The sequence below is a fragment of the Melozone crissalis genome, unplaced genomic scaffold, assembly GCF_028551555.1.
Source record: "Melozone crissalis strain CALT ecotype California unplaced genomic scaffold, PUWL_Pcris_2 ptg000061l_1, whole genome shotgun sequence".
In the NCBI taxonomy this organism is placed as follows: Eukaryota; Metazoa; Chordata; class Aves; order Passeriformes; family Passerellidae; genus Melozone; species Melozone crissalis.
The window spans coordinates 10,396,993-10,411,452 of NW_026535839.1; the positions used below are offsets into that span (position 1 = coordinate 10,396,993).

At 39.5% G+C, this 14,460-nt stretch overlaps 1 protein-coding gene across 7 annotated transcripts in view; it reads right to left on the reverse strand.

The window, feature by feature from the left end:
• Nucleotides 1–14,460, reverse strand: part of RAPGEF6 (Rap guanine nucleotide exchange factor 6) — a 121,481-nt gene that overhangs the window by 42,002 nt on the left and 65,019 nt on the right. For all 7 annotated transcript variants that reach the window (XM_054288197.1, XM_054288195.1, XM_054288199.1 and 4 more), the window contains one exon: nucleotides 4,638–4,769. In XM_054288197.1, the coding sequence (XP_054144172.1) occupies nucleotides 4,638–4,769 (132 nt within the window). The remainder of the gene's footprint in view (nucleotides 1–4,637; nucleotides 4,770–14,460) is intronic.

Sequence of the window (14,460 nt, forward strand, 5' to 3'; positions counted from 1 at the left end):
TTTCTCTCAGAGGAGTGTAACAATACAGAGAGGGTTAAATCTGTTTTACATTACATCACTCTATTGGCTTCTGTAGCTCACATTAACAGCTTTGGAATTAAGCCCAAGTGCAAATTGTACTTGGAGAGTCTCAGCAGCACATGATCAGTACAGCATTTTATTCTAGGACTTTTCTAGCATTTCTTCATCTAAATAGCCACAATTTATACCAACTTCTCCATGCTGTGACAAACAGCAGCACCAATCCTCACTTAGATATCCCCATGCTGAACCAGAAAAACTGAGGCTACAGGTTCTACAAAATTTTTAATATCCTACAGAGGAAAATAGGCAAATCAGCTCCTTTCTTGATAAATAAGTTATGATTTGATCAAACTATGAAATAGGAGCAGTTCCTCCAACTGTGTTTCCAAGATTCTGTGCAGATGGGTGACAGAATGCTGGCAGGTCAGTGCTGGAGGAACAGGAAGGATTTCACTCATAAAGCCATCTGCAAAAGTAGCTGCTCTTCCCAACCACAATGCTCCAGCTGTTTCCATTATCAAACACAAAAATCAATCCTAGCACAAACATTTATGAACTACTGATGTACAAAATGAAACCTGAAGCTGCAATCCTCAAATCTCACACAAATATGGATTTCCAGGATCAGGTCTGTGACACAGGGGTATGTACTGAAATATATATCCTTGATAAATATTTTATGGATAATCTATTTCAATAATGAAGCCTTAACCACAATTGGAATTACTGCTGGACAATGATGCTGCTGCCCACAAAGAGTACATACTCCCAAAGTGATAAATGAAGGATTTTGAAACAAGTGAAAGGGGAGAGAACTGACAGAAATAAACAGCTAGGAAAAAACTGATGCAAACTGGTTGGTCACTAAGAGAAGATGATAGCCAGGTATTGATACAAGAAACTCATTTCTCAGAGTAGGGGGTGAGACCCTCTGCAGCCACATCTAGAGAGACAACCTGGATTCCCTGTGTGACTCTGGCTGGGCACCTCAGAGCCTGTCCCATGAAAGGGCAAAGAAAGATGTTTTCCCTGTGTAATAAAATGCTGAATTCTTTTTCCCTGAGGACCCCTGTAACAGGTCAAAGCAGCTCTACAAGTTCTGCATTTCAACTGTTGTATGCACAACCAAACAGCTTCCCCTACCTTCCAGCTGAGGACCATAGTTCTGAAATTAAATGTACTTCCAGAAAGGGACTGACAGAAAAAGAATAAAAATTTTAGAATCCACTTCAAGCAAGAAGTTACTTTTAAAATTGTAGAGAATAACTTACTTTTTCTTTCTATAATTAAAAAACGTTTGCAGCACAACAGAAAGACACCTGCTCTGCAGTATTCCAAGCAAGCTGGAATTTACAATACACACATTTGGACATTTTGGAGTCTGTGTTTCAGAAATCTCCAACAGGGAATAGCAACAGAAAAGGCAAGAAAGAAAAGCATAAATTTTCATCACTTTTTGCAACTAACTCAGGATTTAACACAATGTCTCCACAGCAGAGCTTACAGGCAGGAATCTTCTGATCTCACTAAGCTTTACGTTCATAATTTCCTGTTTAACTGGAAATGGGCTTTACTCTGAACTGAGAGGCAGCTGGAACAAGTGAAACCTCATTTCAACACTACTGATGAATGCAGTGTACACAGATGAAGAGAAAATCTTTACATATCTTAATAAAACATTGTTCCATTCTTTGGTTCTACCATTCTAATCATGTTTTGCCATTCTAGAATGAAGTTTGTACTACTTACTGTAAAAATTAATGTTAAGATACCATTAATTCAAAAGGTCATTTCAAGGTTACATTAATCAAAATTATCCAGAATATTAGTGACACTAATGATACTTCTAAAGAGTTTAGCATGTGAAGCCTGGCATGATACATATGAAGCTGACTGCAAAAGCAAAGCAGCATTGTCCAAACATTTTATGAAAAGCTGTATTTTGCTGTACCAAAAATGCTTTCAATCATTGAGTCAATACATCACACACAAAATGTAGGTTTATTACATATCAAAGATATTCTCTTCCTTCACAATATGATGAGTATTTGGGGGAAACCAATTTTCTTTTTTGTGATTTCAAAATCTGTCTATATTGATGTGTTGCTGCAATATAATGCTGTGTTAAATATTGTGCAATGGCATTATTACTCAACATTTATCTATTACTAAGTAATATCTAGAGATCATTTATAGATTTGTGACAAATAATAAGAGAATTCTCCATCACTAACTGTTACAGCTACTGCAATAAAACCCATAAAATACATAAATGCACATAAAATACATCTTTTATCAGGTTACTATCTGCACATTAGGCATATGAGAACGAGATACTAAAAATTCACTAAAAAATTAAGGGGGAGAAAATCACTGTGGATTGTTGAGGATTTCCCCTCTCACGTCATGTCTTCTCTTCACCCACAGCTTATCAAATGCTTGATTCTGTAATGCAATCTTTCACAGTTAATGTCACTGTAGCTCTGATCATACATGGCTGTACAATTATCTCTCAATATCTCACTCATCAGTGATGAAGAGTGGTGACCTGCCTCAGCATCAGCCTGGCCAGCCAGGAATTCTCTAACAGATGTCCTCATTTCCTTCAGGATGCAAAACCAGACAGGTGAATGTCACTGAAAAGGACATTCTTACCTGAAAAGTCCTAACTCCTAAAAATTAATATAAAATCTGCAATCGTTTTCACATTAATTATTCCTTAGTGTACAAAATACCTAGCACCACAGTTTATTTGCTACAGTGCATATAAATATGTTACTCCATCATTTCTTTTATTTATATGATTTTTATTTGTTTAGCAATTATGCTCTTTTGTCATTTATGGATGAGTAGATATAAGGCAATTACCCACATATGATAAAAGAGTGTTCTCTTATTACAAGATATCATTGCTAGAGTGATATCTTTGTAATCAATAATATATTTTAAGTGCTTTTCACTTAGAGCAACCTCTCCAAACTGCTCAGGCAGGCAACTCAAGCACCCTGCAGTTATGGCCTTGCAGTGCCTTTTCCAGTCTGTGCAGCTGTGGGATCTGGACACTCTCAGCCCTAACTTCAGGCCTGATGGCAGCTTGTCCTGGGGTGAGGTCCCCATCACCATGGCTGGTCCAGGTCAGAAGATGCAGCAGCAGCAATGCTGTGGCCCTGCTGAATCACCTTGGCAGGATTCTTCCAGCCCCAGGGCTCCTGGAGCTGTTGGCCCTTGGACTCTCCCAACCCTAACCCTGACCCTAATCCTCACCCAAACCAATTTTATGGGCTTTCCAGATCAGAAAGATGTGGGAGCTGCAATGCTGGGGCCCTGCCAGCATTGCTCTGGCAAACCTTTTCCAGCCCCAGTGCTCCTGGAGCTGTCAGCTCTTGGACTCTCCCAACCCCAATCCAAACCCAACCCTAACCCCATCACCATGGCTCGTCCAGATCATAAAGATGCAGCAGCAGCAATGTTGTGGCCCTGCCATGATCTCCTGGCAGGCCTTTTCCAGCCCCAGTGGAGCTGTAAGCTCTTGGACTCTCTCATTCCTAACCCTAACCGAACATCAATTCTGACGTAGTCTTGATTCAGAAAATAAGAAAGAGTAAAAATAATCAAGATACAGAACACCATCTTCCAGCACAGCCTCTCAGAAATAAGAGAACTCAGGCAGCATCTTGGGGAGACTCTCTCAAGAATGCCTGCCAGCTACTCCTGATCTAGCTGGCAGCAAGCAGATCTAAAGTAGTGAGGTTGCAGATTAAACAGAACAAAAATACAGGGACACTTCCAGTGTTCTAAAGTAATTTTTGCTTTAATGTCTTATTTTTTAAGTTCCCTAAGGAATATATTGCTGTAAATAGGTATCATTAATCTGTTTCCAGTATAGAAATAATATCCAGACAGCACCTAAGCAAAAGGAACAGGTGTCTAAAATCAAGTTACACCTACACCGTTCTCAACAACTGCTGTATATTCTGTACTGTGGCCAGACTGCAACTTGGAAGTGGAAAAGCTGTGAAACTACTGATCAATACAAATCCAAGTTGAATCCCCTCATCAATCAGAGCATAAACACCCATGAAATGAGCTCTGTGATTTGACACAAGACAGGTACCTTATTAAGTGTATTATCAGTAAACAAATGAAGCTATCTCTGGCTTTCAGCCAACTTCTCTTGGGAAGCCACACTAGAATTTCCACAGTCAATTAGTGCAAAGTGGGTTTATTACCACACTTTTGTTTGCAGAACTGAACATCTGCTATTAGCAATAAATATAAATAATCAAGGACGGTATTGGAAACACCAGGCTGATTTCGAGAGATTTGTTCCATTTCAGAAAGGAAAATGATCCCATGAATCAACAAATGTTACTTTTAAAAGCCACAGCATACTTGGTGGTGCAGAAAGATGTGAAAAGCAACAAAAAGAGCTTTACAAGCAGCAGCTTGTTGCATTTCTGTGTCTGTGGGAGTGACGAGCCCTGTGGGCAGCACAGGGATAGGTGGAAGCACCAAGAGGGTTTTACCCAGTCTTGGATAAAGGGTCACTCCTCCTGTTTATGGAATGGTTTTAACACCAAGGAAGGACAGCTATGAAACCAAAGCAGCCTTACCTGATAGATATCCGAGAGGCTGCTGCTCCCAGAGTCACTGGCAATGCTGCAGCCGGACTGGCTGGAGGGGACGTGCGTCACCTGGGGATGGGGATTGTCCGTGAGGTGCATCTTGGTAAGGTCAGCTGGAAGCTGCATTTGGGGAAAGGCAGGGAAAAGAAAGCAAAACAAGATGTGTAAGTTTGATTTGAAGACAAAGTTTTTCATAAAACTTTGGTTAGGTATTTAAATTTGTATTTGAATTGCTGAATTATCGAATCAAAATCAAACAGAATTTGAACCTGTAACTTGACATACATTTTGAGAAAAAGCCACTTTAGACTAAGCTGACCCGATCACACTTCACTTTTCATAAAACTGATGGAAAACAATGCACCCTGCTATAAAAAAAAGGTCCTGGGTATTTACAGCTAAGTGACACACCCCCAGATGACAAATATATGATGCTGGCCAAACAGCACACAGTATTTAACCTTAGCTGACATTGCAATCCATTATGAAGAAGCAGGATTCCTCCTTATAAGTTCAATTTATGCACCTTAGTTCAGGAATAACCTTTAGAAAATATCAATGTTGAACAACAAGTAATGTAATCTAAATAAAACATTTGGTCTATAAAGGGCTTTAAATTTTCTTTAAAGAAATGAGTACACAGAAAGAATATTATACATTTTGGCTACAGCTATGTACAACAGCCCCCCTATTTTATAAATCTATCTGTAAATGAACACACATGCAGATATCTAAATTTGAGTGCATAACTCAAGTTCACAAACATATTCTTTATACTAAAAAAACCAGCAGTAGCTTTTAAAGACTCAGAACTGCATGGGATACCATCAAATGAAGTCCTTTAATTCAGCTGCTTGTTTATTTTTTGTCACATATAGTTATTTTTAAAATATTGAATTATTAAAATTTAATAAAATTTAATAAAATTTAATTTTTTTAAATTATACTCAACTATGTGAAAAGCACATTGTATCAAGGAATCATAGATTCTCTATGCGCCTTTATCGTTTTTAAATTATACAATTATACAATTTACATACTATTTCTTTTTTAAAAAAGTTCTGAGGCAGAAAATGTCCAAAACTACTCCAACAGCATCAACTGTCATAAAAATTATGACATAAAAATAAAATATTTCTTCTGTAAAACAAATCAAATGCCACACAATCATGTCAGCTACTACATACTCAGTCCTACAAATTAAAGGACCATACTGGAAAATACTCCTGAGCTGGTATCAACTTTATAAATACTGACCAAACATTAAGAGAAGCGATAAACAGGTTTTGATTTACCATTACAATTCCATGTTCATTATCTGAAGAACACACAAGAGAAGTACTTCATCAAACACCAGTTCAAATATTTTCTGAAAACACGGATGGCACCAGAGGTCTTGCCAAACCGCCCCCACAACCAGGGAAAAAATTGTTGAGACCGTCTGACAAATGCAACATAATTTTAGTGTCAAAATTGTGATATGGAACATGAGGGATCTTGCATCCCTTGCAACTCCCAATGGCATTCTCATTGGCAATGACTACTCAAACACAACAATCCATGTGGGCTATGAAAGAGAACATTACTCTTCCTTACTACCCTAATTTTTACCTTAGTCTACCTTTGTTTTTTCTTAACAAAAGAAAGTACAAAATACCCAAACTGTAAATTCATATCTATGGTCACATGAAAAGGAGGAAGTCTGAAAAGGAAAAAAAGTTGCTAAAATCCCACAAAAAAACCCATTCAGGCAAGGGGGAAGAAAGGAAGCTGGCAGAATGAGGATCAGGGAACTTAAGTTGCAGTGGGCTTGATCTAAACACAAAGGAAACACAACACTTTAGAGCCTATGTTTAGCCACCAGAAAAAGTTTTACAGGCTGAAAATACCTATTTTCAGGATTTGAGAACAGCAAAAAGGTCAAAGCACTCAGATGACAAAATTCAATCCAGGGGCCAGCAGCACTGGGGAAGAGCTGACGTACATGGAAGAGCTGTGAGCACATGGGGAAGAGCTGATGTAACATCCAGGAGTTTTAGGAAATTACAGAACAAATCACCCCACACATATTCACCGGCTCTAGCTTAAAGCCCACAGGTCTGCTGCAAACTCTTCAGGCTGTCCCCACCTTTATAACCTCCCTATTCCAACAAACAGCTCCGACTTCAGCTTCAATCTTTTTGTCCATGATCAAATCCAATGCTGACTGTGGTAACACAGACATAAGGAAATCTAATTTATGCTCCCTTCTATCCAGATTCTCAAACCTTCAAAACAGCTCCAGTAAAACAGTGAGCAGGAGGAAGATTAGAACCAATTCTGCAGGACTTCCCAGGAGAACAATGGCAGGTGCTGCTCTTTACCAACAACTGGTGCTGTTAAAGTCTGTTCTGGCTCAAAGACACCCCAGCACCCACACATATGCACTGCCATGTACAGTTTGTCTTCTCTAGTTTATTTGAGATTTTAAGATTCTTGTGATGAACACTGTCTCCCACACCTATGGGGTTCCACCTGGTCTAGTGGAAGGTGTCCCTGCCCATGGCAGGGGCTTGGGACAAGATGAGCTTTTAGGTCCCTCCCAACACAAACCATTCTGTGATTCTGTAATTCTAAGTACTGATGAAACAAGACATGGCTCTCAAAATAAATAGGTTGTGCATATATTTTGTGTGTCATTTTCACAAACACCCACTGATGATCAAAGCACTGCCAGCCTTCCCAAAGGAGTATTCCTAAACAACTAATTAATCAAAACTGCTCTTCAATCCCCCTGCTAGCACTCCACTTCCATCACCTATAAAGCACATGTGTATGTATGTATGATGCAAAGTCCTGCTGGACTTTGCAATATATTCTTGCAAAAGACATTTAATGCAAGTTAGATGCAAGGAAACATCCCAATATCTCTTTAAATTTGAGAGAGAGATAAGGTTTATTTGAGACAAGTGACCTTCAAAGTACTGCTTGCCACTCGACTCGATCTCCCAAAATAAATCACAGCTTCTGCCTTTTGTATGGCATTTTTATTACCCAAAGTGATTGTTCTTTCTTGCAGAGCTCACCAGGCAGCAAGATACAGAGAGGATGTTTCTGTACCTACATGACAGCAGACACAGGAAGCTCTTGCTGGTTGTGGCTGGGAAGTTGCTGCAAGTGACATAAAATTGTCTTAAATATTGGTGGTTGTGACTTTTTTTCTGAAACTTAGAAACTCTTGTTACAAGAGCATCAGTATCCTGAAAAATCCTGTGTTGGGAAACAAGGTCCACACAGCAATGTCCAACTATACCCATATCAGATGCTTTTGGATGCAGATGTTTAGATCTGCACTATCTTCTGGCTAATTATGTGCCCCAGCACCCCAGACAGGAAAACCACAAACATTCTGATAAACACTCCAGACTACTTAGTTGCTACTTTAAACCACAACAATTCCATTTTTTCACAAGAAGGGATAATCTGGAATTGTAATATGAGTGCATCTGACATGCTGGCACAGCCTGTCCCTGCATCAGTGCCAGCACATCCTTGTGACTGACCTTTCCCAACAAAGGGATATTTAGGAACAAACCCCCCGTTGAAATGCCACACTGCAATTCAGAACTGTACCAGAAAGAAAGTTAAGGAAATAGAAGTTATCATCAGCACAGCCACCTTCACTCTGCACCCCCTCTGAGTCAGGAAAACACAGCTGGTGATTACGCCAAAAAATCCTGGATCAATAAGGAATTTTTAAAGCCAACTGCAAGACGAAAAAGGAGAGAAAAAATACTAAATCCTTCAAAGCTCATCCTAATGGCAGTAGCATCAGCCTGCCATGCCACACCAACCCAGAAGCACCAGCAGCCTGGACTTGTTTTTGTTAAAGGAATTTGAAGTTTTGGAAGATGGTCCACAGGCTGATCCCATCTCATTTGCCAGGACACAGCCACAGGCAGTCACCTCAGCCAGGTAAGGGAGGAGGTGGTGGGAGAGGACATGGGAGTGTAAAAGCCAGCACTCAGTAACATTTAATAAAAAATAAGATGCACAAAATACTAAACTCTCCCCATAGCAGACTTGAAAACCTGAGGTGGAGACTCCAAAGGTCCACCAGGAATTTTGGCTTTTTCCACCCATTTCTTGGGTGCAGCCACCTAGCACCAATACAAGGGGAAGCAGCACTCCTGCTGCCAAACCAGAGAAACACCAAAACACTCTGCAAGCCCCAAACCTGTCCTTTCTCCTATTACATAATACAAAGTTTAATTAAAAGGAGTATTTTAATTTATTATTTTTGTTTGCTTGGTTTTTTAAGAGACATCAGGACATCTTGGTTTTATACAGAATTACCGACTTTCTAAAAGTAGTTTGGTAACAAGAGCAGAATAATGATGTGATGGTTTCTCCCTGAGACAGCTGAGGTTTCCCACTGCTCTCCAGCAAGGACAGTATAAAGTTTAACAAAAGTGAATACAAGGTTGTGTATCCACACCAAGTCTCGTGTCTGTAATTTTGAAATTAATTGGAGTGTAAGCTCTGATCCATGGCACAACTCACAGGCCAGCAGACAAGGACAGTGTGTCTGCAGTGACATTTACTTCCCACGTAAACACCATTTACTCTCAGCAGTGAAGTCACAGAGAATACAAGGGAATTAAATTAAAACTTAATTTTGCTATAACAGACTTTCAAGATTGCACATGCTCTGTCCAACAGAGCAAATGACGTGACCTTTGATGAGATGGCCACCCATCAACTCGTCTGAAAAGGACACAAAGTGATGGTCAGCCTGAGGACAACCTCCCTTCATGTTCTCCCTACAGAGGGTTTGCTAAAAATAAAGGCTATAGAAAGCCACTGCAGTGTTTAAATGGAGAGAAAGGCAACCACAGAATTCAGAAGTTAAGTTTCGTCACAAACTGGCCAAACTGAGACATTTCTAATTCCCTTTTTTTTTTTTTCATGGAAAGGAATTAGTAGAACTTCTTTTGGCAGAGACCATGCTCTTCATCCTTTATTTCCACAGCAATTTACTTTAGGATTTGCTGGTCTCTCTGCCCTAAGGAAAAACCATCTCTGTGCCTTTGTGCTACAAGTTTTGAAAGTAAGCATCAGTGTTTACTGCTACACCCTGGATAACCAGAAAACACATGCTGAAAAGGCATAGGCAATATGAATTTGCAAAATAGTCTTCACAGAGGGACACAAGACCAGTGAATTATCTTATCCTGTGTGTAAGAGTTTCACCACTGTGTTTTAACCTGCAGTAAATTGTATGTTTATCTAACACATTCAAAAACATCCCACAATAAGGACAGTGGCCAAAGGACTCATCATGAGGATAAAAACAAATAAAGGAAGCACAACTCACTGCACTTTTCTGGCCCATTCCAAATTCAAATTAATGGAAAGAAAAAGGGCAATAAAAAATCAAAAGGTTTGCCCCTTTCTTTAATACTCCTTGGTAGCAAAGTTTTCTATCAGTTTTTCTAGGAGCCCATATGGATGTTTACAACCAATCGATGCAGTCTGGACACAGCAGAAGCATCAGCCTCTGAGAGAACAGTCTGTCCTTTTCCAGGCTGTATAAGCAAATTTTCTGTCCTTGGTTTTACAGACTGTCAGTAACCTTCTACCTTATTTGCTTTTCTGAAGTTCCCTGAAATGCTGCCAGCAAGACCAATATTCAGAAACAACACAGGAGTTATTTTCCATAAAACAGCCGAGGACGAGCGCAGTGCAGCCCTGGGGTGTCAGGGCACACACACAGCTGCTGGGCCACTGAAAAACCCCCAGATCAGCCACCTCACTGTGAAAACCAGCTCTACAAGACAAACAGTCCCAGCTTTAAGGCACATTTTTTGAGCATTTTGTTTATTGAGGTTTTCCATTAAGAGGTTTTCACTGTTGTAAGCTGGAACCTATTAACACACGCTCGGAGCATTAACTGTGATGACACTGGGTAACCTCTGAGCCTTAGGAACACTCCTGCTCAGCCTCCACCATACCCAAGGTTTAAGGACAGCAATTTTCCTTCCTCAGATGACACAGAAAGCCTGGACTGTCACAAGAAGCCAGTTAAAAAGAAAAAAAACAAAACAAATATGTTAATCTTAACTCTTAAAAATTAAACCAAATTGCCAAATTAAAAAGACCACATAATCAAAGAGTTGAACAGGACCCCAGTCCTCTGAAACAGGACTTCTCCAGCTCCCACCTCTCCCCTTTCATTGACCATGTCCTTCCAGTCCCTTCAAACACCATTTTTTCTTTGATACCCTTGATTCAACACCTTTCATACCTCTGATATTGAACTAGTTGTTCAGAAATTCTACATTCCACCATCTTATTGACAAGTTGCTTTGATGGTCTCACTACCTGCCTGTGTTTCCACTGTCAGCTTGTTCATTTACACAAGATAACTAATTTATTTAATTCATTCTCCTTTTCCTTTCTATAACCCACTGAAAAAGGAGCAGCACTGCTCACTTGCAATCCTTTCTATATCCCACTTTCTGCTCTCCTCCATCCCATTCATTCCATCTAAGAAATGAAAAAGGAACAAACCTCTTGGATGTTTTTTCTTGGCATCAATAAATTATTTTAATCATCTCATATATCCTGCCAGTAAATCAACAAGAAACCACTAAAACCCACGACTTCTCTGAAGTTGTTCTGTAGAATTTTCAGTAATTTTTTTCACAAGGATTTGTATAAATTAACTCTGCTTTATATTAACCTTTTACATACAAGCCACAATTCTCCTCCAGTTCAAAATACACTTAGAGCTGTGTTAATGGGAGAGGAGGAAGTTGCTTCTCTGAGATACAAAGAGAGGCCACTTAGGTGTCCACAGAGAGAATAAGATGAGCCCAGCTGAATTACCCATGCTGACATCAGTCCACAGACTTAATGCAAACAAAACCATTTCCTCCTTAAAGACCACAGATGGCTCACCAGTGGCACAAAACCAGATTTCTTCAGCTTTTAAAAAGCACCAATGATGTCTGGGGGGCGAGGTTTTTGTTTTTAAAGCCAAGTGGTGGCGCAAGCTTTTTACCCAACAGGTCCAGATAAAATCCTGTGCCCTTCAATAACACAATGCAAAAAACCTCAGTACCTATATACAACTACACAAACTTCATGACAATATTTATTACAATGTTTTAATTCAGTATCTACACTATCTACTGGTTTTATCTATACTACACACATGAATCTCAAAGAAATAAGGACCAAGTTGACATAATTCGTGGCAGCCTTGCAGTGCCTCAAAAACTATTCCTGAAGCCTTCCTAAAATATCTCCAGGCTTGCATGAAGGTAGAAAAACACACATAACACATAAAAACCATCTGGAAGAATTAATAATCCCTAGAGGCTGTTTATTGCCTCTGGTAGCCAAGAGTATTTTGGTCTTTGTGGCTCCTATAGCACATAGAAATTAAAATTCTCTGAAGTATTACATTTCCTTAGTTACAATAAGGTGATATGAGGACAGAATTTCAAACTATATTCTGGTGTTGCCTTAAACCACACATGTAATGCAATTTTAATTTGGTTTTCAGATGTCTAAATTATAGATTACTACTATGCCTTAACTCACGATAATGCCAAGTGTCTGACACGCAAACATCTCAGCTTTGGAGAAGAAGTGGTTCTGAAAATTCACCCACAAAAAACTGTACGAGTATTGATGGGAAATCCATTATAAAGGGAATATTCAGCAAGTAAACATAAGTGATGGTTGCAAAAAATGAAGATCAACTCTTCTCTGGTCCATTCACAAAGTAACATATTTTTAAATGTCAAGACTTGTGGTTTTTGTTATTTTGAATATGGAACAGGAATGTTCAAAAGTACTTATTTTACTCCAAATTCTACTCTTTGTTCTCACCACTGAAAATTAATACAACAGTAAAAAGTGTCTTGTGTAAATAATTACAGTAGGAAAAGTGTGACAGGGACTAGTGATGCTCAGTTCTACAAGAAATCCAGAATCTCCAGCAGCCTGACATTTGGGAACTCCCATCCTCAGCCAGTACAGCAGGGCACATAAAATTCCACACCTACATCGACCTTCATCCACTAAATAATTTATCAGCTGCTAGCTGCACGGACTGGTAAAATCCAGCAGGGTGACAATCCCTCTTTACACATCCTCAGGCTGCCACAGCCCCGCGTCACAGCGGTGACATGCAGGTGACAATCAGCTCTGGGATGCACCGAGCAGGCTCCAAGGACACAGGAGCACAGTGAGCACACTGACCCTGTCAGCACCACCTCTGAGCCAGGGGCTGGGTAAGGAGACCCTCAGACCCTGTACACGCAAAAAAACCAAAGCAGCACCAGTCTTCCATTGGTGCTTCCACGTTTTCTTTCTGTATTCAGCAAGAAATGCATTGATGGAAACAAGAGGGGCAAAAGAGGGTGGTGCTGACCTAGACTGTAGCTGTAAGAAGAATTCTAACAAAGGAGGTTTAAAACAAAGTCTAAGAGGAAATAAATGAACAGATAGGTTTTTATTTGTATATTAAGATCTAATTTCCCACAAAAACAATACTTCAGGAAAAGGCTTTTTCTGTTGAAAAGTAGCACAATGTATACTTGACTTAACTTTAACATATTATACATCAGAGTATAAGAAAATCCAAGTTTTCTGGAGTAAATGGCCACATAGCTCATACTAAACAGTTTTTATCTTAAATGCATTTTTTTGCCTGATAGTTTAAGAAGTTTTACAAAAAGTATCCTGCAAGTGGTTACAGAAAACAGATTTAACACTTGTATCAAAGTGTAAGAAAAACTATCATTTGTCAGTCCAAGTCCTCAATCTCCAAGTGCCCAGGGATCACAGGACTGAGGAACCAAGAGGCTGTGCCCCCACAAAAAACATGGAGAATCAAAGCAATCCTTCTGAGCAGTGGGTGAAGGGCAAAAGGATCAGAAAATACAGGGTAGGAGAGACCATGAATACTCTGAGGGGCTGGCTGAAACTCCAAAAATTCCAAAGAGGGCTAAACTATGCAATGCAAAGCTCCCAGGAGGGAAAGGAACCACGAGGAGCCAGGAGAGGAGCTCAGAGAGCAACCACAGCAAGGGATGACAGGGCCAGCTCTGTGATGCTGAAAGCTGGGCTGGAGCTACAGACACAGAGACTGGTGGGAAAGGCAGGACCAAGGGGAAGAGAAAGACCTTATCAAAGGGACTGAAAAAAATGGAACAAAGGATCAGTTACTCTATTTGCTCTGAAAGCATTTAAAATTCATACTACTGGGGCTACTTTCCATGTAAGCACATCAGCAAAGATAAGGATGACATCGAATCAAATCAAGGACACACTATCAAAGCTCTGGTTTTCTTCTGAGGAACTGAAATGAAATCTTTAATTGCATGAAGGTTCCAACTCAAGATCCTGGAGATCAAACTGATGCCCTATGGAATCAGAAGATGAGATTACACTCATTTTAGTTATGAATAATCAAAAATTGTATCACATCCCTCTGAGAGGACACCAGAAATAGGAATGGGACTGAAAGATTACTCCAAGTCTTCTGCTCTAACCCAAACACAAATTTTTACAGAGCAAATGTATCATTATCATGCTCCACATTATTAGATTTATATCTAAATAGCAGAAAGAGAAGAGCACAGAAGCCCAGAGAAAATAAATTACCATCTACTGCCATAAGATAAGTTTCACATGCACCTGGGATCTTGAATTAAACTATTTGGCTTCAGGACAAAAATTTAAAAGCTTAAATGTTAATTCAAAAACTCTTATTTTCTATAAAAAGTACATTATCTCAAAAAGCATCCATTTTAAA